Source organism: Triturus cristatus, chromosome 10 (genome assembly GCF_964204655.1).
Source record: "Triturus cristatus chromosome 10, aTriCri1.1, whole genome shotgun sequence".
Classification (NCBI taxonomy): Eukaryota; Metazoa; Chordata; class Amphibia; order Caudata; family Salamandridae; genus Triturus; species Triturus cristatus.
Window position 1 is genome coordinate 862,032,717 of NC_140593.1, and position 25,581 is coordinate 862,058,297.

Consider the following 25,581-nt stretch of genomic DNA (forward strand, 5'->3'; position numbering starts at 1 on the left):
CGTGCAGCACATGCTAAACAGAGGGAGAAATATCAGGGGAGGACGAGGAAAACTGTGAAGGCATATCATGATGCACAGTGGGACGCACAGCTTAAGAGATTGATAGTGGATACTATTGAAAGAGAAAAGTTGTACCCAGTATTTGTGGGAGATGGGGAGTCAACAGCCTGAAGTAAAAGAACAAATGGAAACAACAGTAGTGACACTGAAGACAGCTTGTTGTCTGAGCATTCTTCACCTTATAACCCACAATCAGGGGATGGGGGGGTGAGACTCAGCGAGTGCAGGGAATGGAGAAAGTGTAATAGCACCTCAAGCGGGTCCTAGTACATGAGTTGTGGGAAGGATATCCACAGGAGTATGGGGGACAGGAATGTCTGCCTTAGGATGTATAAAATAGAACGGAGTCAATGCTGCCTCACGGTTACCGGAAGCTCTTACAATCCCGGTTACTATTGGTCCCGTTGTTCCTGTGTGTGACCCAAGGTAAGTGGGGAACCTTAGTCAGCGACAGTCCATACAGGTTGAAGGGACTGGATTGGGAAGTGCAGGGAGTACAAGGAGGAATGGTCCATCCTTAGTACCTATGGAATCTAGTACCACTTTACCGGCTACTGCTGATCCTTTGGGAATACGCATTGCTTCGAGTACTATACGGTCTATACCCATGGCAAGCACTAGTTCAGACCTACGGATGTGGGATACCCCAGTGAGAGGACCTGATTGGTGCATCTTTAGAAGCAAGCACAAATCAGCATGTCTTAGATGTCGCAGATTTGGAGTTCTAGTTGAGAGACCATAATAGCAACAGAGTCAGAACACCATCAAGGCTGCTGTGAAGTTAAAGCTATTGGATGTGGTGAGGCTGAAGGCTGAGGTAAACAAGATTATCAGTGGGAATCTACCTTTGGACAGGATAGAGACCTATGAGCCAGATGACCTGTTTATAGTGAAGGATGTCACTCATTGGGCATGAAGAGCGCACAAGAAGTTGTCAGAATTAGCTCAGAGGTAAGAGGTGGACCTGTCTTGAATGAAAATGTTACAAGGAAATAATAGGCTTAACTACACAGTGATCAGGAGCTGTAGGAAAAGAGGGTAACAAAATTGAAACCTGCTATCTGAGAGTTGGTTATGGGAGTTAGAGCTTGGAGTATGCTGGATAAGTGGGAAGAGAGATAGTCAAAGAAGAAGAGTGTGAGAAAGGTAACAGGAGAAACACCACCTCCAGGAGGGGAAACACAGGAAGTTGGAGCATATCCGTTTTGGGAAGTGGGAGGGTTTGTGCATGTTTCTTGGAGGATAGGTGACTTATCTGCGTTCACAAATGGTTTTCCAAGGTTGAGGAAGAAGCCTACTGAATGGTATAAGCAAGTCGATCACTTTGTTAAAATCTCCAAGGTGTTGTAGATTGACTTGAATACCTTGTTTGAAATTGTGGTTTCAAGTGAACTATGGGTTGCTTGTAAAATAGCTATTGAGTGGCTTGCTGCTGAGCCAGAGAGGCCTTCAGTTACTCATGGTCCTTCACCTTTAGTTATGAAGAAGTACGACCCTGGGATCACATGGTTGCAGTCCTAAATAGCCCCATGGGAAATCGATTGGGTTAAGATAGATCAAACGACCCAGCAACCTAAAGAGACAGTACATGTTTATTACGAAAGGCTACTATCAGCCTTCAAGCAGTACAGTGGGCTAGACACACTTGATCCTAAAGACATGGGACAATTTGTATCCAAATTTGTGACAAGATTGAGGCCGGAGATCTGCCTCATGATCCAACAGCACTTAATCTGCTGGCAGAATAAATCTGTAGACAAGATCTTACGTTATGCCAAGTACTGCTGTGATAAGGTGGATTCCAAAAATAGGACAATAAAGGAGAAACTAATGTTGGTCCAAATGCGAAATGCACAGAAGGGAGAGCAGGTACAGGCGATAACAGGAACGGCAGCTCGTGGCCATGGGGATGTTTCGAGAGGTGTCCAAGTCCCATTCAGTGCAGGGTCGGCGGGACAGGGAAGAGGAAGGGGAGTCCCCATAGACCCAAACACATGATAGATGTTGAGACCCTGAAGCAGACCACTGTCTGTCATTTTTGTCACAAGATTGGGCATTGGAAGCGCGAGTTTCATTTAAATCCAGCGAATCAGGTGCAAGAAGGAGAACTCGTGCAGGTGGCAGATTAATTAAATCAGTTACCAACAGTGACTAGGCTGAGATCTCTCAATGCAGGGGAGAATAAGAAACTGTTAATATAAGTGTCCCAGCCTCAGAGAATCTCTCAGGGTAATCGGACCTATCATCAGATGTAGAAGCAGACGTTGTTGGTCATCCTATTATATTCTTGATTGACACTGGTGCTACCCGTTCTACTGGGAGATCTGCAGTAGTTCCAAACCTGCCCCTCTCGGGATAGTAGATCCAAGTTGTAGGAATTTCCAACAAAAGGATGACAAACCCTTTGACTGAAGAGTAAAAATCGGAACCTTTCAGGATCACCATCAGTTCGTTATATGTGATTTGAGTTCAGTCTGTTTGCTAGGACACGCTAGGCAAACGGAATTGTAGCATCTATTGTATGTCGAATGGAATCGACTTAGAGACTAATGATGAGGACATTACTTTTAAATTGGTTAATCAGAACCATTACACAGCTCCAGTGGCATGGGAATTCTCTGTGTGGGAAATCGGACTGATTCGAGGAGTTGAGCCAGTTGGTATACAGATGAAGTCCAATGCAGAATTTCCAAGAATGACATTTCTGCAAGAACCAGTACAAGTGGTGTCAGGAGTATATTTTGTGTGTGGGGAAAAATGTGTACATCCGACTTCCGAACAATTGGTATGGTACCTGTTATGTGGCAGTTGTGTTTCCAAAGATATACCACGTTTAGGATCAGGACAGGTTGGAAGGAAAATCGAACCATGGAGAAAAATTTGGACTGAGTGCTGGTAGGGTTGTGGGAGATATATTTGGAGCAATGATACCTAGTTTGGCAGTGGTTTTGAATTACATCTAGATAAGGAATTTGTCTACGATTGGGGATAATTTGTCAGTTAATACAGCTCAGTCACAGTTGCTCATAGATGGAGAAATGATTTCGATAAGGGGGATGAGGATGCAAAACCGTCTTGCATTAGACATGTTACTAGCAAAAGAAGGCGAAGTCTGTCAGATGCTGAAGGTCTAACAGTGTTGTACCTATATACCTGTTAGAAGTAAAGATCTGAGGGATATATTAGTAATATCGCTGAGATACATCTTGAGATACATGATCTGGCAGCTGAGGGCGTCTGGGATAAAACTGGAAAAGGATTTGGTGCAGTTGGAACTTTGTTTGCTAACCTGGGAAAGGGATTCCTTGGATTTATCTTGAAGCTAATAATCATTGTTGTGATCTGTGTTATCATCTTGGTAGGAATGATAAGGGTGTACAAATGTCACAAGGCAAGCGGAGAACTCCTTAAGGGAAAGAGAAAGAAGGGTGGCACGACTGCAGGACAGTCATTACGCAAATTTTAAGAGATTGGAGGAGTTCAGACAGAGGAGATTGGCAATGACATCTGTTTAGATCGGTCTACTCTGCAGGGATTTTGAACTGTTTATGATGACTCAACTTCATCAGAGAGGGGAACTGATGTAGTGGAAATCGCATTTTAATTGGAGGGGTGCATTATATTCACACGTGTAGATTGCACCCACATATAATGCTTTGTAGAATTAACGTGAAGTGTTAGCATTGTGAAATGTAATAACATGAAAATGAGATGTGCTTTAGGCCATTGAAAGTGAATATAAAATAACGTAGAAAATGAATCTAACTGAAAACATTAACATGAAGAACTTGTGTTGTGCAAATGACACCTAATCATGAATTAAATGTGTTTATTAATTAGTTCATTTTACATGTAGCTAAATGCATTAATTGAAAGTGCTTTGATGTTATGCAATTTCCTAAATTTCACATGATGGTTTCTTATCTTAGCCAAATCTTGTAGGCCTGAAATTCAGTTCCCAGGAAAACTCTTGCTTTTAGAATGAACAGTTTGAATTTCATGTGTGCTGTGGAATTTGTTCTTTTTCACGTTTTTTGTTGAAGGTGAAGGAAGCATTCTTCTTAGCTAGAATAATGTCTTTGTTTTACTAGTCAGGCAAGGAGAGAAGAAGTTACAATCATGTGGCTTTAATCGATAAAGGAAGGTCGTTGTATTTCACACAGAGGAAATCTGGGAACCAAGGCCAAAAAGTATTGCGGTAAGAACACCGTTGTCCCGTGTAAGTTTACCTTCAGGATCGTACCCAGAGCAGATGGTGTGACCCGCAAGGGATCTAGAGAAAGTTACCTTTGAATAATGTAATGTGAAAGTAGGGAAATGGCCCACTTCTTTTTTTGCCTTCAGAGAGAGAGCATCTTAGAACGAGCTCTGTGTTGGAAGCGTCATGCTACACGACCTATGTGGTGGTGAGACTTCTTAGGAGAAGTCCACATGCTGACACTTTTTTACCCTCCACCTGGAAATGCTTAAGTAGGGATGTCACTTTAGTGTTAGAGTTTGGATAGATTTATGCTTCTTATTCACCAAGCCTCGATGCAGGGGAATTTGGACTTCTTGAGCTTCTGCATTTTGCTTCTTGAGCTAATTGTGTTGCTTATGCTACAATGTCTAAATTGGATACACAGACTTGGCTTTATGCTAATGCTGATGTATTTTTACACTCTGGGATTGAGGTGTTTCTATGTTCAGTTATTTTTGGCTTTGCAATAAACTAACTAACCGTAAGTAAGTTGTCCGTGGTTACTATGTGTCACAGTGAATTATTGATTGATTGACATTTTAATGACTTTTCCCCCCTTTACACTTTCATGCTGCTAAATAGAACCTTTCGATTGTGATTCTAGAACAGGCCTAGAACTCATAGGCCTGGTATCAACAAGAGAGTGAGGGATGGTACAAAAGGAACACTCTTGGTCCCCCAATCCAAGTAGTATAAACAACAAAAGAGTGTGACTTTTAACAGGAAGAGCGAGCATGAAGAATCTTTCTAGATTCTTTAAGAAGACCCTCACTCACCAACCTAGTTGGTGACATACTTCATCATCGGGCTCCACCGGGAGAGGCCGAATACCTCCCCGGTGTGCTGCAACGCCAGAATTACTGCAGAGTGTTTAAAAGTGCCTGGATTGTGTCCAAAAAAAACTTTATTAAATGGCCAATCAGACACACTAAAAACAGAGTGTGGGAAAAAGGGCTGAATAAATTGTTCAGCTATTTCCCATGGAGTGGGGTCAATATGTTTCTGCCCTGGTGGTATAATTTACCGGGCATTCATCAGGACCAAGAAAACGATACCTCGGCGGTATGGGCACGCTAAGGCCCACCCTAACCTGAGGATGTGAAAGTGAAAAATGGTGTAAAAAAGTGCAATCGGAGTGATGTGGATGGTCGCTCTTTATTCAGAGAAACCAGATTGTACCTGTGAATAAAAACAAACAATAACAAACATATAAAGAGAAGACAACAAAAACAGTTAATTTCCATCTTGCGCATTTGTTTGTTACAGATATATCATGCTCTGGTGCTCTAAAAAGTGCACTTGTACTCAGGGTAATTCAATAGCCTGTGGTGTATGAACACATGCACTTCATTTCTGAATCAAAATATAGCCAGCTTGATTAACGTGACCGGTACCTCCAAAGTAGCGCTATTGCACCTGCACCGGGGAGGCATTCGGCCTCTCCCGGTGGGGCCCGATGATGAACCATGTCACCAACTAGGTTGGTGAGTGAGGGCCTTCTTAAAGAATCTAGAAAGATTCTTCATGCTCGCTCTTCTTGTTAAAAGTCACACTCTTTTGTTGTTTATACTAGAACTCATAGGCCCACCCCTTTCAGTGGGAACACCCACGCACCACCCATGCAACATCTTCCTGGAGCTAAGCCGCACAGCGTTTTGCGCTGCGTTGCATTATTCTGGATTTATCAAGCAATTCAGGGCCACGCAAGGTGGCCTTGAGTGACTTAACAAATCACATTTAATGGTTACGTCGCACGTACCCCCTGTTGCATGGTGCAAAAGCGACATTACCCTTACAAAAATATGGCCCCAAGTTTTAAATAAAAGAGCAAAACGTTTTGCACAGTTTTTGCTACCTTTTCCTCAAATGTTGTTTGACATATAAAAAGTAATGGCATTTATTTCACTATTTCTTATCAGCAAACTTAATGTGAACCCAATTTGCACCATGTTTTGCTCTGGTACAAATATTGATTTTGCAGCAAATATGTGTCAGTAACACACATTGAGTTTCCTGTTTCCATTGCCACCAGTGCAAATTTCCTATGCAATGGCCAGGAGTCGTTCAAAGGTTAATTAAAAAAACTTTTAAGCTGCCCTGAGGATGGCACATCGGTGCAGCTTATCTGAATATAGAACAAGCATTGACAAAGCAATAGGTCTGCTTGTGTTAGGGGAATTGTTTAGTAATAGTTGAATGTCTGAGTAAAGCTGTACCCTCCAAGAGAAGTGGTTCAAAAAGGAATCAGAAAAGTAAGTTTGCTTCGTAAATAGTAAACACAGCAACATATTGGATAGTTCAGATTTTTGACAAAGTACAAGCATTTTTGTGGCATCTTTAAGAAAGTCTATTTGTGCGTGTATGTGTTCATTTTGTAAAAAAAAAATCTGTAAATCCCACAAAATGTTATGACAGAAAAATAAAAGAAAAATGGCAAATTGGAAATATCAATGTCTTTAAGACAGAAAAAAAATCCAAAAGCACTTCCTCAACATAAAAGCAATACACCAGCAATTATAAGTCTGTTTTGTCAGCAAAGCAAATACATTAAAAACCACACTCTAAAAAGAACTCCTTAATGCACACCACCAGAACATAAACGAAATACAAATGGGACATTGTAACCATCTATTAAATGCCATCGCCCTGGTGGCATCTCAGTCAAACAACAGCAAACCATGAAAAACAAATAAAACCTAAAGTACCAAAGGAGTTGGACAATGTTTATTCTGTGTAGATTTCTTATTTAACCTTCATGAAGAATTGATAGTATGAGTTTCCCACCCTTTACTGATAATAAAACATTTGCTTAATTAAATCTATCAGCATTTATTTCACAGCCAAAAGACAGATTAGGGCCACTGGTTCGTATAAGGCATGGTAATGGATGAAGGCACATGACGATCCAGGATGGATATTAGATTTGCTACTCTTTATTCCATACAGTGCAAATATTCACAATGCAGATTGGTATATTATGAAATGCAGCCCAGTTACTAAGGATATAAAAAACTATGTTTGGTATTGGAGTATTTCTTGATAACCTTTGAGATTTACTGTAGTTCCCTCCTTTATTGTTGACTAGACATGCATGCATTATGTTTTAATGGTTCGATTGGGTGTGGATGGTGAGTTGAGTAGGAAGAGGAGGGCTCTTTTTGACAGGTGGACAGGGGTTGCTAGAATTCAAGACATTGTATACTGGGTGGTAGGATGTCTTAACTATAGGGATATTGAATGCATAATTTAGGTTGGTCGCATAGAGGAGTGCAAATAAAATGAGTTGGTACAACCAGTAAAGACATTCCTTTAAATGTGGTCCTCTAGACTATTAATGATTTCAGTACTTACAAATAAGAGTATTGGTTTTAAAGGAACATTGGAGAGAAAAGCATGGTTATCAGTATGCACTAGTAGACTCATAACTAGATAGACTCAACATATGAGTGCCCTGTTATTCAAAGTATGGATCTTAATTGCTCATCGTCACTGCCCCCTCTTTGAATTCACTAGTGCAGTCACTAACTTGTGTGGTAACTCTTTTGCATTCTGCCACGACATGTCCAGTTCCTTCCCGCTGCACATGGTACTGGTTGACAAACACTGTTTGCACTATTATATCTCAAGTAAGATATTTTCTAGAAGCTGGCTGAACAGTCTGTTGTCTCCACTATTTTAAGCCTTCAAAATATATGTGAAAGACCCTCTGGATCAATCCTGACGATAGGTTCCATTGTACTGGAAAGGCTTTTCTGTAACACATAAGCTAACTACATCTGATGTCCAGCGCTGGATCTCTGCCTTGGAGAAGGAATTGTCCTTTGGCCGCACTATGACAGTGCTCCTAGAGGCAACTGAGGGGTCTTCGTCAAAGAAGTTGAAAGGTCGCAAGAAGAATCCAACAGAATTTGCTGGAGTGGCTGTGTTTGGGATATCTTCAGCATGGGGAACGTGCAGGAACCCTACAGTTACCCAGGCCACCAGATCCTAGAGGAAAGCAATAAAATAATGTAATTACTTGGATCACAAAGGAGAAGAACAGATTCCTTTCACACATAGGCAACCCATATACTGCAGAGCACTATACTGGGATTTTGAGACAAATTGAGGAAAAGAAATGTACCCATACCTATTGTGATTTTTTGTAGACAAAGTGTGGATTACAAGTTTGACAGATGCCCCTTCATTCATACTAACAGTGGGTAGACATCAGTACATTCAGGGCAATATTTATGAAGGGGTTTGCGTCACTTGTGCACCACACAATGTGATGCATGCACAATCAACCCCAAATGTAATGTATCAAGCCATGAAAGGCCGCTTCGCGTAGCCCTGGGTGGCTTGATAAATCGGGAGTAACACAACGAAGTGCAAATTGCTGCATTGCATTACTCTGTCCTGAGAAGGCATTCCATGGGTATTGAGTGGGTGTTCCCACGAAACTCCTATGGATTTTGACGCATTCCCTGATTAACCATTTCTGGTAGACCTGCGAATGCACTCAAATGCTACACCTTTCCAGGTGAGGTAAAATGAGAAGAAATATCTTCATTTGTTCTTGTTGCATCCTCTTTCTATTTGTGCTGCATTCTGCAGCACACATAGATAGAGGAATATGCATCAGGGGATTGCTTTTGTGCAGGAAGCTTGTTCACATCTTTCTTATGGCCCAACAAGGTACCACGATTAGCGCTAGCCACTTTGAACTACCTGACCGATGAGGGAGGGTTGTCCCTCCCAAACATAAGGGTATTACCACGCAAATTTTGCACACAATAATCACAGATTTTATTTCCAGCTTAACTCTCCAGATATGGATAATATTTTTATGGAAAAAATATTAGATGAATATAAAATCATAGATCTAATGAGGATAGTCAAGAACATGAAGAAAGTTCAGTATAAGGTTCTCCAATGGCTTTTAAAACAAAACACCCAACTGTTAAAATTCTATGGTATTCCTCTGATAAATGTCTCTACAAGACTGACCGACCTTTATATTAGGGAGGGCAGGCTGTTGCAAACAGGTATACCAAAGAAATGGGAGGAAAAAGGGTACAGACAAGTGGGAGACTTTCTTAACTCAGATTACTGGAAAAAGTGGCCAGAGATAGAGAATGGGCCGCTTCACTCCAGGGATATGCTTAAGTGGTCATTTATCCAAATCAAGCATTTCTTGGATTGTCTCGACTTTATAGCGCTAACAGTAAGAGCAGAACTAAGCAAAGCATTACAAGAAACAACGGATAAGGGGTCAGTAAGCGATTGGGTGAAAATATTTAATGAAAATAAATCCTCCGTTGTTGATGAAAAAACTCGAGATAAATGGCAGAAAAAAGAAGGCCTCCAGATCCCCAGAGCTGTCTGGACTAGATTGAAAAAACCTAATGTAACAACAATTAGAGGCGCCAATTTTAGAAGAATGCAATTCTACACACCATCGTTTCTCCATAATATATACCCCCAGATTGAGGATAGGTGTTTTCGCTGTTCTAGGGAGGGAGGAGGTACATGGTCTCATATTATCTGGGATTGCTCGAAGATCAAGTACCTATGGGAAGAAATTGAGAAGTATCTCAGAACGTCTACAGGACAAGCTCTAATTATCGATAACTATATTGCAGTCCTGGGATGCTCCCCAAAATATGTATAAAATGCAAGAGGAATGTTTATTTATATCAGCCCTAGTGGCTTGATTGTTAATTCTGGAGCCAAACTCCATAAAGTAATAGAGTTAGAGAGACGCTACGCTTTAAGATTAGGGTCTCTTACAAAATATGAGAAACGCTGGAATTTCATAGGAAATTAACCTGTGATTTGGTTAAAAAGTAATGGTAAAAGGAAATTGTGCAAATTGCGACTCTCTTCTGTTATTCCCTCTGTTCTGCATATTCTTAATCAATGTTTTTGGATACTGATGTGATTTAAGAATGAAATATGTATGTGATAATTATGCCAACCGAAATTGAAATTGAGCACCGTAAGCACTTTATTCCGTACATGTATGTTAAATTATGAATTGAACTCTCAATAATAATTTAAAAAAAATACTATGCCTTCTGAAGTGAGACATAATGAGCGGAAATATGAAGTTGTCATACCACGTTGCATTGTGTGACTTGTTAATAAATCTGCCCCCTATTTTTTTCCTGGAATTCTCACACCCTGTGCAACCAACACAGCTATCTACACAAGATGGTGAGCTATTGCTAAATAAAAAAACAAATCAATTTTTCTGATACAGGAGTTACAATCATTTATCCCTTGAGATTTTTCACACATTCCTATTATCACTGACTACTTTGTTTGGTGTTCTATTTAATTTTTCCCCGCTAATTGAAGATGACATCTGCTCCGGAAGATCATGCAGAGCAACATGACTATTCTTCAGTTGAAGAAGTTCACTTAAAAAAAAGAAATCATTGTTTGGCAGTTTTTTCTCAATTCCAGTGGGAGAAAAAAAGTAAATGCCAGAAAAGTGATGTGTAGCCTGTGCCTGAAGATTCTCTCTCATGGCATTGAGAAGAAGTACTCATGTGGTACTTCAATCATGTACAAACATCTCATTACCATACCCAACTGGCAAGAGCAGAAACAGAGAGCGAGAGAAGAGCCAGCAAGGAAGATCTTGTTCTGGAGAAGCACAAGAAGGCACATCATCTGCTGGCGGACAAATTGCAGACTGTCCGAATACTATTTCGGAATTCGCAAAGTTTTTCATTTTTTATGCCCAAAAGGCAAGGGAGAACTCAGTGTAGGTGAACAAGCTATACCTACTACTGCAGATCACTAATGCACACAATTGCTAATTTTTTACCCAAATACTCGAGCGCTTACTGTTCTTGTGTGCTTAATCTTCCTAAGGACATTTCAGTTTTTTTCTAAAGAAACAAAAAAAACTTCATAAAAACTAAATTGTAGAAAAAAATCCCCAAAAAGGAAAATATGTTGAAATAAAAGGAAAAAGGTTCTTGTTAGAAACACCCTTTTCAGTTCAAAAAATAAAATGTATATGTTAAATGTATGTTTATAATAGTGTCAATGTGTCTTGGTATGACTATTTGTATGTTCCGGAGTGTTTAAATGAGTATATGGATATGTAAGTGATTGACTGTGTGAGTGAGTTCATGCACTAGTGGCTGTATTAGTACGTGAGTGGTTGTATTAGTCTCTGTTACAGTGAGTGACTGGGTGTGTTAGTTGCTGTATGAGTTAGTGGAAGGGTGTCAGCAGAGCATAAGTGTGAGTGAGTATGTCAATCAATCAATCAAATAACCTGTATTCGGTTTTATATATTAAAACCATAAAAGCATGTATTAAATACAATAATACAGTAGTAACATCTAGTTAGAAAACAATCCTCACAGGGATCAGGCGGCGAATTTAAAATAACTTGTACCAATGGGAATAATAAAATTTGATGGCTCCAATATCATTCATGCTGTACCAATAAAACATTTCAACCAGAATCAATACAGTAAAAGAAAACAAGCTAGTTAATCGCAACTAGATCTAAGTCTGATCGCGGATTTTAAGAATTAATGTACATAAAACACAGTGCTACCTGTCAGCACTTGTAAAAAGCTAAAAGCTAGGCGCACTTGTCTAAAATTAGCCTTTTTCAGAATTGGGATTATGAAGGACTTTCTGGGAATTTCATAAAAACTACAAAACATTATAAAATGAGTCATGTCCTGTGGAGATTGACCATCGCTGCCACAGAACAGCAAAGCTTGACCCTTACGACAACCCCTAGGGTGAGCAAGGAGGAGGTGAAAAAGATCAAACCGGAACCTCGTTAGCAGGAATCTGTCATACGAGTTTATGAATCCCAGTAAGTAAGGCTCAGCCGATTTGGAGGTTTTTAACATGACTAAGCGACTTACGCTAGGCTTCAGGAGCTCCCTCTCTTCTCTGGCCATAACCCGCTGCACAAAAAAAGTTGCCTTTAAAGGGTTCAAGTCTCTCTCAGTTGTCCGGTCCAGATTGGTAAAAAGATCACCTCTCCCCATGCTCATTAAGCTCACTTCGATGTACTTGAGCCACGGTATGCATGGGACGTTATCAAGGGCCAAACAATCTTTTTTAGGATGAGTTTATTTAATGTTATCCCCTTACCGGCCCACGTTTTTAGCCATAGGGATACAGGACGAAACTCTATCACAACAGTTATATATATAAAATACCAAGCTCCTCATGTATTGTAAAAGAGGGGGTGCCTTGAGGAACAGATAGAAGACGTCTCAGAAACGTATTTTCCATGATTTGAAGATCTTCAGTCGTAGTATACCCCCACATTTCACTGACATATAATGCCTTGGAGAGACACTTAGCAATTTAGAGCTTTAGTAAGGCCCCCACTGGTATTATCCCCAGTCTGGTTGCAACATTAAATATGGCTGCAGACACTCTGGTGTAGTGAGGATACGGGATTCACTGCGGACATTGCTAAGTTAGCATATGTTAGTACACACTTGGCTGCCGTGTTGCCGCTTTTGCACACATTTCTACATGAGTTTGTTTTCGCAAAACCAGTGCTTGTACTCGTCCACATGAGAACTGTCTACATTTCACGTTTCTTGCTGCACTCTGTGGGTCTCGTCTGCACATCGTGTTCAAGGTCGAAAAACAATGTCTCTTGTTGATCTGCTTTGGTCAGTCCCCCGCATGTTAGACATAATACACACACTGCTGCACTACTGAAAATAAAGTGCTTTTAATAAGGCATTGCAGGCATGTTAGGCATTTGAAGAATACCTTTCCAGGGGGAAGAGCTGTGCTTGAATGGAGATGTAAACTTTTTGCATCTAAACCTAGAGGTATGGGGTCCCCCTGACAAAGCCCAGAGGTCTTCTATTTCTATAATAAACTAGTTCTTAGCACGAGGAGGTCGGCAAGGCATGGTAGTCCTTTTTCCACTATCTTTATAGAATGATATCCCCGTTTATTTTCTATGGGATTGTAACAATGCGTACTATCTAGTGATTAAGCATTTTGCTTCTAACATTGGCTCGTGTACTGCATTACAGAGCACATTAGTTAAAATAAACATTTTAAACTATACAGTGTCTCTGATTATTCACGTTGTGGACAAGTATGAGAGAGTGAGTGAAAGAGCGTTCTTGCTCCCGCGATTCCTGGGATGATCTGAGTTACATGTTCTAGGATGTCTAATCATTGGTAGCTTCGCTGTAGTACAGAGAACGAAAGAGACTCTATAACTAGTCGGATTGGGGTTCCGGGCACAAAGGTGGGTTTTTGGTACACCACTACACACTGAGGTCCTGGTTTCCTGCGCATAGTTCTGTATAGGTGCAGAATCCCTGCAACACTGGATAGGTCGTTTCTCCTACGGGTAAGTTGAGGCCCCCATTTAATTTTTTCATCCATCAAAACACCCAGATATGAAAAAACCCTCAACCTTGGGACGGGGTGGACCCTACCTTAAAGGTATATGGCCTGCTAGGGAGGGCCCCATTTGCATGATAAAAGACTTACAATTGTTAACCATGAGGTCCTGCTCCCCATAAACTGAACTAAAGAGTTTAGTAACATTTTTAACCCCCGTTCTGTCCTGGCAATCAAAACAGCACCGTCTGCATACAGCAGCATGGGTAGACCACGCCGTCCTACCTTTAGGAAGTCCACCTTGGTCTCTATAAGGGTCCTCTCCAGGTCGTTAATATATACATTAAATAGAAAAGGGGGCAAGATATAGCGCTATCGTATCCCTCTCCTTATAGGGAACAAGAGTGAGACCTTCATGTCACCCGAGTAGCGCACGGCCACCCTTGTGTCTTGGTGGAGATCTTGTAGGAAAAGGACAATATCTCAGTCCACCCCCAGGGAAATTAGGGTCTGCCACAACCTGCCTCTAATCACACAATCAAATGTGGAAGAAAGGTCCATGAAGGCCAGAAAAATTGTGCCGGTGCGAGCAACAGTATACTTGTTCCCCATCAGGAAGAGGTTCAGACATTGGTCTATCATTGAACGGCCAGAACGGAGCCCATATTGGGCATCTGACAAAATGTTATTCTCTGCAGGCCAATTGGATAACCTATCTAGCAAGATTTGTCCAACCACTTTAACCACAGAGTCCAGCAGGGAAATGGGCCTGTAACAGTATGTACTCTATCTTAGTAAGTGAGTGGTTGTATTAGTCTCTGTTACAGTGAGTGACTTGCTGTGTTAGTAGCTGTATGTATTAGTGGAAGGGTATGTCAGCAGAGTATGAGTGTGAGTGAGAATGTCAGTTGTTCTATACATGAGTGACTCAGTGTGTAAGTGGTGTATGAGTGAGTGAATGAGTACATGAGTGGTCAGTGACTGATTAAATGGGTGCATGAGTGTACTTATGGGGTATTGAATGGATGCATGTGCCTGTATGGGTATGTGAGTGAGTGTGTTAATGCCTGTTTGGGTGTATAAGTTGAGGTGTGACTAGCTGAATGGGTGAGTGAGCGATAGTGTGACTGAGTTATCAGTTAATTAGTGTGTGTCTTAGTGGTTGTATGGGTGAGTGAGTGGCTGCATAGGTAAATGAGTGGGTATGTGAATAGCTGTATGAGTGAGTGAGTGGGTATCTGAATGGTTGTGTGATTGGGTGAATTGTTGGTTTAGCGGTTTTATGAGGGATTGAGTGGCCGGACGAGTGGCTGTATAAGTGAGTGAGTGTATGTATGAGTGGCTGGATGAGATGTAAGTAGGTGTTCTGTAGCTGTATGAGCGGCTGAGTGGATGTATGAGGGGCTTTATGGATAAGTAAGTGGTTGTGTGAGTGGCTATATGGGTGAGTGACTAGCTGTGTGAGTGGCATTATGGGTGAAATACAGGGTGTGTGAGTGGCTATATGGGTGAGTGAGTGGCTGTTTTAGTGGATGTATATGTAAGTGGTTGGGTGTGTTATTGACTGTATGGGTGAGTGACTGGGTACCTGAGTGGTTGTATGAGTGAGTGAGTGACTGTATGGGTAAGTGAGTGGGTGCATGATTAGCTGTATGGGTGAGTGAGTGTGTTAGTGACTGTATGGGTGAGAGAGTGGCAGTGTGAGTGGCTTATATGGATGAATGAGTGGCTGTGTGACTGGATGTATGGGTGAATGACTGGTTGTATGAGCTGCTGTATGAGCAGATAAGTTATTATGTAAGTGGCTGTATAGTGGAGTGAGTGGGTGTCTGAGTAGGTGCATGAGTGAGTAAAGGGTTCATGAATGACTGCATGGGTGAGTGACTAAGTGTGTGATTGGATGTATGGGTGAGTTCATGAGTAGATGAGTAGTTGAGTGGATGAATGAGTGGTTCGTGCCAGGTCTACAATGTCTTAAAGTTTAGATGGATTATCCCCCATGTGTAAACAGTATTTTATTTTATCGCATGATTTTATAATTGTTCTTTTGCACTTTTATGGATTGTCAATAATCCGAATAAAGTTTTCATTGATTGATTGATTGAGTGGTTCTGTCAGCAACTGTATAGATGAATGTGTGCATGTATTAGTATCTGAATGAGTAAGTTAGTGGCTGTCTGAGTATCTGTATGGGTGACTGAGTGGGTGTGTGAGTGGCTGTATGCATGTTTGAGAGGATATATGAGTGGCTGTATGAGTGAGTGTCTGCTTGACTGGCTATATGAGTAAGAGGGTGCATGAGTACCTATATGGGTGAGGGAGTGGCTGTTGAATGGTTGTATGGTGAGTGAACGGTGTGTGAGTCGTTGTATGAGGGAGTGACAAGCTGCATGAATGGGTGAAAGGATGAGTGAGTGAGTGCATGCGTGGCTTTATAGGTGAGTGAGAGGAGGCATGACTGCCTGCATGGGTGAGTGAGTGAGTGTGTGAGTAACTCAATGGGTGAGTGAGGGGTTATGTAAGTGGCTGTATGGGTGAGCAAGTGGCTGTGACAGTCGCTATATGGGTGAGTGACAGGGTGCATAAATGTCTGCATGGGTGAGTGAGTGGGCACTGAGTGGCTATATGGATGAGTGAGTGGGTGTGTGAGTGGGTACATGAGTGGGTTTATGGAGGAGTGAATGATGCATGAGTGGTTATATGGGTGAGTAACTGGATGCATTAGTGGCTGCATGGGTGAGTTAGTGCATGAGACACTCAATGTGTAAGTGATTGGCTCTATAAGTGGGTGTATGAGTTAGGGAGTGGGTGCATGTGTGGGTATATGGGTGAGTGAAAGGGTGCGTGAGTGATGCATAGGTAAGTGAATGAGTATGTGAGTAACTGAGTGAGTGAGTGAAAGGGTGCATGAATTCCTGTATGGTGAATAAGAAGGTACGTACGTGGCTGTACAGGTGAGTAACTGAATGCATGAGTATCTGTATGGGTGAGTGAGCAGGTAAATGAGTGTCTGTATGGGTGATTGAATGGCTATATAAGTGGCTGTATAGGAGAGTGAGTGGGTGTCTGAGTGGCTGTATGAGTGAGTGAAAGAAATATTTCTGTGGCACTAGATGTATCTTGGTACTTCTAAACATGTATCACTCCAAAACGTGTATGTAAAAGAAAAGGGATAGAAATATAAGTTAGTAATTGATTTACAAAATGTGTGAATTAGAACACTATATATTGCTCAGGCTGTAACAGTATATCACAATACAGTAAAATATTTAATTTTCCCTTTTTACTCTTCTCAGCTTTCATACTTTTGCAACATAAATGATGTACTATATGAGGCTTCATCCTTAATTAGTGGGGACAAACAATTGCATGGGTTGTAGAGAAAAACATAACTGCACAGTACGTTACTGTAAATAAGTGACTCTATGCATTGCACTCTCTATAATTTGTTAAGCTGTTGTTTTGCCTTCACTTACTACACTAATGTAATTAAACAAGCCTTAAAATGTTTCCCTTTATTATTATACCTGGTACACAACTACTAATAAATGTAAACCACTCTTTAATTTTGGAGATCCTTTTAAACACATCACCCCTAGTAGGTCGAATGATGTCTAAAACCCTGATGATCCATGTAGATGAAACACAATACATTATTTTTCCTCCCAGAAATAATACAGAGAAGTTTAGTTGAAGAAACAAAACATGACAATTTCATAGTTTGAAAAAGGTAGTTTTGGTATTAATTGAAGGTTGTTGTGATTCCATTGTATCTATCCGGTGGCAGTTTTTAATTAGAGAGTGTAGTATCCACATGCTATATTATCTCCTTTGTGGAAGACAAAACAAGTGTTGAATTTTGGGGAACTTTTTCAAGACATCGCCCCTGATAGGCCAAATGATGTCTAAAACATTGATGATTCAAGTACAATAAACAATGTATATTACTTTCCCCCTAAAATACTCTTTGGGACTTTGGTTGAAGAAACAAGAGGTAAGAAATTGTCTAGCTTTAAAGTTTGTAATTTGGTTTTCCAGTTTAGATCCACCTGGTCTGCCTCATTTTAAAATGAATGTGATGTATTTCCCAGTTCTTTGTAGATGCAATGTAGACATAACATCAGCAGGAAATATTTTGGTTTGAATTTTTAATTAATCTGCCAAAAGGCACAGTTTCGCAATCTAATAGTGTTAAGTAAAGAAATTGCTTAAAATGTATTTGAGTGGTGGATGTAAACGAGCAGTCTTCAAATTCATGGTTCCAATTGTAACTCAGTCCAAATAATTCCTCAATATATACTCCTTTGTCTTCTGAAATGCCAAACATGACCATTATAAATTCTTGTGTATCTTGTTGACTGTTGAGAGTAAATATTAGTGATCTGCTACATAGGTACAAGGTTTTGAATGGCTGAAGCAGAATGTATTGTAGATCTGCCAATGAGTAAAAGTTGGAGCAAATGATAAAGTGCAGAATACAGGGGCATATTTACAAGGGACCATCGCCTCTAGACCGTCACTTTTTTGACGTTCTGGTGGCGATAACTCCTCTGAGTTATTTACAAGGTGAAGGGTGCCAAAAATAAGACCAGGAAAAACCGTGTCTTAAACTGGCGCAATGAGGAGAAATGATTAATTTCTCCTCGTTTTTACTATTTCTACGTGTGCTGCATTCTGCAGCACACATAGAAGTCACAAATCACTACTAGTGATTGTTTATGTGGAGGAAGGGACACCGTCCTGCACATGAATAATCGTTCCCTGCAACGCAGGCACCCTTGCACTATGGTGCAAGGGTGCCTGCATTAGTACTAGGCAGCTACATTTAGTGCCAGAGCTAGGGGAAATGCAGGGGTGTGCCGTATTATTGTAAATACGGCGCACCCCTACGTTTTCAGAATATTGGAGAATGGCGTTACCAATTGTGGCATAACACAAGCGCTCCAACATTCTGTTGTAAATATGCCCCACAATCTCTTATCTGGTTTTTCTTCAATTTGCATAGCAGTTGACATCTGAACTCTTTTCTAACGGGTATCCTACAATATCTCCCTAATTTTCCATTTTTTTCTTCTTAATGGCTTCAAGCTTGTGCTAGCTTGCTTTCTTTTCTTGAACATCAGTGGACACTTTTGTAAGTTTCCGCTTTGGACAGATTACCCATTTCTCATAAATAGGGTACTGACCTAAATGAGCAGCGTATAGACTTCTTAATCGATTGTACACTTTTACAGAGCTTGCACCAGCACTAACTTTCCTATCATCAAATTCAATTAAAAACAAACCGGGCAATGTTCTGACTCTGGATAATGCTACACACGACATACCTTTTTTAAATACTGTACTTCCATTTTTAATAAAATCTGCATCAACTCTTAAACCTTGAGATTTCTAGATAGTTGCAGCATATGCTAGAGAGACTGAAAACTGTTGCTGCTGAACATATAAGTCCTTTACAAGCAAAAAACATGCAATACATTGGCCAATCTGCTTCACGCTATCAACCTGATCAAATGTTATGCCTAAGTACTCAACCTCATCCCTTTTTGGGAAATTGATGAAATCAATCACTTTGCCCATAGCACCATTTACTAACCCTTCCTCTACATTTAAATTACGTCGCAAAATGACTCGACATTTTTTGCACATGTGTAATACTTTTCTGATCCTGCTCTCTTCGACACGGACTGCTCCAAAAATCCAGTTTTGCTTGTAGTTTCTCAGCTAGTAGTATTATTACTCCCTGGTGTTCCACTTTATCAATAACTGTAATTTCCAAAATATCTTCTTTGTCCAGCTTCAGTAATTTCTAGTTGAAGTGGGAGAACTCTTGAAGTGTAGGTATTAAACAGATTATGGATTTGTCTTTTTCAATTAAATTGTACATTAGTTGTGCTAGTGTGTTGTCAGATGAAATAGTTTCTTGGTAAGTTGACTTTGCAAAGCATGTTTTCCCTCCTTTGTCAGAACTCCTACTCTAATTATCTTCAGAATATGTCCATATTCCACATCAGATGCTGGACACATATTCTTCACTACTACCTTGAATTCAAAGTTAACCAAATGTTTACATTTTCAATACTTTCCAAAGAATTTCTTGTTTCATTAAGGAGTAGTGTCTTGAAAACAGGTTGTCCTTTTACAGGGGTAAGTTGCAGTAGGTCACCAAAGACAATTAAATGCTTTCCTCCAATCTTCACGTCATAGTCTGCTCTTAAAATCTGCTGGATTCTTAAGTGTACGAAGGCAAGCATTACGTTTGAAACCATGCTCACTTCATTGATGATGATCAAAAGCTTCAGTTTCTTCAAAAATCTTGCCACCTCATGACAAGCTTCACCAGATAACTTCTGGTATTCCAGCTTGTTGTCACATTCAACAGGTAGCATAAGTAGTCGGTGCAAAGTAATTACTTTAATATTGTGTGCAGCTAATCCAGTTGGTACTGATACTATATATGATCAATGTTATTCTGTAGTTATCCAGAAATAAGGGGAAGGTAGAGGTTAAGGTTAGGTTCACCCTCCACTAATATACCTATCAAAAAAACTACCTGAACGAGTCAAGTAGACAGGAACCTAACCGGAGAGACAAAAGGTGTAGGAAACAATTTGATCCTTAAGGACACCGTTTTCAGAAAGAAAGGGAAGGATTATCTCTTTCTATAGTCCCCTCACTCACCAGGGTTTCCCCACGGTGACATGCTTCATCATAGGGGTCCTCCCAGTCCTCTACGGACTGAGGCGTGCTACGACTTGCGGTGTTACGTAGGAGCACTAGAAAATTGTGGACTATGTGTAGTGCAAGTGAAGTAGTGGTGGAGTGGGAAAATTAAAATAATCAGCTAGTGGGCTACAGAATAAACTTTATTGGTGCTCTAAGCTGAAAAAATTAAAAACGGGGTAATATGACAAGGGACCCTAACTATAATGGAAAGGTGTGCCTAGCATATCTTGAGGTCAACTAGTTTCGAGCTCCCCAGCTCTTCGTCAGGACTACACTGGGACCAGCCCAGTGTCGAGAAACTTGCCACTCCTAGTCAACCTTAATAAGGTGCAATAAGTGTGATGCCACAATAGTAAGGCATGCGTTTTTTAAAAATACATACGTAATGTACGTCAGCACAATGGTCTGTAAGGTACAAAACAACAGTTAATTAGGAGAAAAAAATTATATATGCATAGTGTAATACGTAATTGTCACTAAAAATTGTGAGCACACTACACCCAAGTGTGTGCACACTTTCAAATCTGACGTGCCGCTAAGTGAAAGGGAGAAGAGATGCAATTATTCACTCCATGCTGGCGTGGTGCTGGAAAAAGTGTGCTGAAATTAATAAAATTATTAAGTCTGACTAAATACACACAAAAACATACAACATAGAACATGTAACATACTTAAGAAAAAGCAACACTGTGCCTCATGGTCACTGGAGGGGATGCGGAGATCTCGTACATCTAATGGAGGATAGGAATCGAGATCGTTAGGGAAAGAGGCGTGTTCCGTAATGACGGATCGCCCAGCGTGATGAGAGGGAGAAGGAGAAGGGTCTCCTCGCTCCGTCCGGGTATGGGGAATGGTAGCACTTACTTGTACGTTGAACCCCGCATACTTCTGACACCTACTCGAAGCCAAACCTCTCGGACCGCATTCTGGCGTGTCCTCGTTGCTGCACTGTTTTTATGTGCTGGCGGGCGTGTCACAAGACGAGAGACAGAAGAGAGAAAGCTCCGATGCCGGTATGCGAGTGGAGCCGCCATCTTGGAAAGGGATGAAACTGTGGGTTTAGATACTGTCAAGTATTCAAATGTATTTTAAGAGAGGTCATTGTACGTCTCATTGCTCCAGAGTGGGTAGGTAATCACTCGCAACGTAAAACAAGTTATGAGGGCGAGAGACGGTGAGATATGGAGCGATATTGTAGTAAAGTTAATATATTGAGGAAAACTCGAACTTTATTGAGAAGGCAGGCTGGAGCTGCTCAGACATAGGTCAATGAGACCGGCTGTGATGGGAGCCGCCATCTTGGAGTGGGATGGGGAGGTAGTGAATACTGATGAAGAATGAGATGCTTGTTTCAAGTAGCTATGGGGCCGTGGAGAGATAGTAATCACTCTCAACTTGGGTGACTAAGAATGCAGAATTGAAAATATGAACGAGGGATATTGACTGATGGAATGATGTAAATATTACAATGATTGATAACGCTGAGCGAGGTTATCGCAATGCCCTACCTGATAGATATTAATGGCTTACTCAGCAGGTATACCAGAGAAGGTTGGTCAAGTAAATTGGCACCAGGGTATGTCATCATTAAGACCCCTGTCGTCTGAGCGTAGCTTGAACACCCAACGTTGTTCCTTCTCATGTAGCTGTTTCTCCATGTTGGGGTGATTCCTGATGTGTTCCAAGACAACCCAGTTGAAGTCATTGGGTGTGTGGCGTTTTTCCAGGAAATGGGTGGTCATCTTGGTGTTATCACGTTTACACCTGAAATTGCTACGGTGCTCAATCATTCGGGTGTTTACTTTCCTGGTAGTCATACCTACGTAGTGGAAATTACAAACGCAGGTTATCAGGTAAACAACACCTGTTGTGTTGCAGTTAGTGAAAGACCGAAGATTCCAGGTTATCCCATTGTTGCATTTCACTGTCTTAGTCACTTTTGTGAGGTGACATACACTGCAGTTACCGCACGGGAAATGGCCCTCTGGTAGGGGTTGGAGCAGGCGTTGGGGACCTGCAGTTTTTGTCGTTGTGGGACGTGTATGGACAAGATGATCCCTCAGGTTGCGTGCTTTGCGATGGCTGAACATAGGTTTTTGTAGGTCTAGACCCCCGCTGTTCAGGATGCGCCAGTGTTTCTTGATTATTTTACTAACCAAGTTAGATGCAATACTGTATGTAGTGATACAAATTTGTCTTCGTGGCTCATCCTGTATGGCTACGGTTTTAGTCTCTAAAAGGGCCTCCCTATTGTTTTTGAAGGCTCTTTTTCTGGATCTGGACACAAGATGTTGCGGGTATTTCCGTTGTATCAATTTTTCTGATAGTTCTTTGGCTTGAATGTTGTAGTCTTGTCTTGTCGTGCAATTCCTTCTGAGGCGCAAAAATTGACCAAATGGGAGGTTGTCTTTGAGGCTGCGAGGATGGAAGCTGTCATATACCAGTAGGCAATTCCTTGCTGTAGGTTTGAAATGTGTGGTGCTGAAGAGACGTCCGTCATGTGCTGATATATTAAGATCTAAAAAGACCATAGTGGATCGGCTCATCGAAAAGGTGAATTTCAGGAAGGGGTCTTGTTGGTTCAGCCAGACTAGGAAATTTTCCGCTTCTTGTTCATTACCTTCCCAGATCAACAGCACATCGTCTATGTACCTTTTCCATAGTTTAATATGTTCGATGTGAGGATTGTGTTGGTGGAGAATATTCTGCTTCTCCAAATGATGCACATACAAACCCGCCACACTCGGCGCAAATGTGCTTCCCATGCTGGTACCGTGGGTTTGCTTGTACAGGACATCATTAAATTGGAAAAAATTCTCAGTCAAAGCCAGACGGCAACATTCCAGGACCACATGTCTGGGTGTGTTGTACCCCCAATCGTTAAGATAGAGTACCTCTTCCATGATGTCCAAGGTATCCTTATGAGGGAGACTCGTGTACAGACTCTCTACATCCAAACTGATTAAAATGTTAGTTGTGGGGTTGAATTCGAGATCCTGGATTAAGCAAAGGACTGCTTTGGTGTCCTGTAGATAGGTTTCAGTAGCCTGAACCAAGGGTCTTAAAAAAGCATCAGCAAATTTAGACACGGGTTCCAAAATCGAACCGATCCCTGATACTATGGGTCTTCCTGGGGGTGTTTCCATAGATTTATGTATTTTGGGAATCGTGTAGAAGTAAGGAGTTATTGGTTTTTTGTTTTCTAGGAAATCTGCTTCTTTTTTGCTGATCCAGTCATTAGTCAGAGATTCTTCCACTAGGCTCGCGATCTCTCTCCGCAGGCGTTCAGTGGGATCCTGTTGTATTGTTAGGTAGTTACGTTTGTCACCAAGTAGTCGTAGGCATTCTCGTTGGTAGTCAATCGTATTCTGTAAAACAATAGCTCCGCCTTTGTCGGCTGGTTTAATAGTAAGGTCTTTGTTGTTAGATAGTTGGTAGATGGCCTCCAGCTCGATTTTGCTCGTGTTGTGAAAGACTTTAATTGTTCTTGGGTCTATCTCGGTCACCTCTTTTATAACCGCTTTCTCAAAAGCCAGTAATTCAACCGGAAGGTTATGTGGTGGAGGTGTAAAATTTGATTTTTTATGTAGTCCTGTGTCGGTGGTGACATTATCGTTAGGATCTTTATCTTTGAAGTAGACTTCCAGTTTGATTTTACGAATAAACTCCTTTAATTCGCATATCAGCTTGAATTTGTCCAATGCTGCTGTGGGGACAAAACCTAATCCTTTTTCTAAAACACTTTTTTGTATAGGTGTAATGGTTATACTGGATAGGTTCACTGCTAGACTTGGTTGTGGCTTGTTGAGGGCAAGTTCGGTGGTCCCATACTCCGTGTATGGCTCCTCGTCACCTCTAGTGGTTGGGCCCACTGTACTTGTCGCCCTTGTCTGGTTTTTCCTCTTCTTGGGGTCTTGCCTCTTCCTAAAAAAGACTGATTTTGTCCTTGATTTTGTAGACCATCCCAGTATGGGTATGGTTGGGGTGGGAAAGATTGATGAAAAGGTGGTGGTCCATAGAAAAACTGTGGGGGTGGGGCAAATGGTGGCATGTTCTGATAGGGGGGCCAACCAAATCCAGGTCCACCTCTGTTTCTCTGACGTCCTCCTCTTGATCGTCTATTCCGATTATTGGGGTTATAATTTCTGCTAGTGTCGGATAGATCCGAGCCTGTGTCGGAGCCATCGCTGTCAGTATTATAACTTGGATTGCGATTAGTAGGGACGTAATCATCTCTGGTGTATGGGTAAACCTTTTCTAGAGAGAAATTCTGCTGATCTTTGCGCAGTTTTACATATTTTGTGTCCTTCAGACTTATTTCGAACTCGGTCATGGTTTTATTGAGTTCATCTAATCTTTTTTTCAGTTCAGCTGTACTCTGATATGTTTTGAGGCGTATCTCCAGATCATGAATGTTAATTTTCATTTCTTCAGAGAGGCGTGCTGCAGTTTTTATTATTAGCACAAGCCAATCTCTGGTACAGTGCCAGGAGATTAGCGACCAATCTTTCTTAAAAAGTTTATCATTTTGGAAAATGAACGGTTCGTTTCTGACTATAAGGCCTCGTGGGGCCATATTTGCTCTAACATATTCAGTCATCATGATTCCATGTATTAAGGTCTTGATTTGCTAACGTTTTAATTCAGTCAGTTCATCCCAACATTGACTAGCTTCATTGGAGTCCCTGGTACTGGTCCCAGCCAGGGGAAAGCTTCAGTTTCTTCAAAAATCTTGCCACCTCATGACAAGCTTCACCAGATAACTTCTGGTATTCCAGCTTGTTGTCACATTCAACAGGTAGCATAAGTAGTCGGTGCAAAGTAATTACTTTAATATTGTGTGCAGCTAATCCAGTTGGTACTGATACTATATATGATCAATGTTATTCTGTAGTTCTCAGTAGATAAGCTGTGAGAACTTTAAATAAAAAGCTTTTCCCAGTGCCAGCTTGACCACTGATGTATAGTAGAATTGGCTTACATGAAGAACCTTAACATTCTTCTTGTGCAGAAATCCATGCTGTAGTTTATCTTTTACTCTGATATAAATTGACTTCTGTTCGTCATTCAGTTGTGCTACTAAGTGTTTGAAATCCACACTTTCCTCTTTGCATCTTGCCTTTCAGTCTCCACCTCACTCAAGGCTGCTTCATTTTGAATAATTTATTGTCCAAGTGGATCTTGACTTAGTGGTGCAGAACTTTGGC

The 25,581-nt window shown here is 41.1% G+C and overlaps 1 protein-coding gene across 2 annotated transcripts in view; it reads right to left on the minus strand.

Annotated features, from left to right (window-relative positions):
* Positions 1–7,004: 7,004 nt before the first annotated feature.
* AOC1 (amine oxidase copper containing 1) overlaps positions 7,005–25,581 on the minus strand; it is a 176,732-nt gene continuing 158,155 nt past the window's right edge. For both annotated transcript variants that reach the window (XM_085628488.1, XM_085628487.1), the window contains one exon: positions 7,005–8,287. In XM_085628488.1, coding sequence (XP_085484614.1) covers positions 8,012–8,287 — 276 coding nt within the window. In that variant the 3' untranslated portion in view covers positions 7,005–8,011. The remainder of the gene's footprint in view (positions 8,288–25,581) is intronic.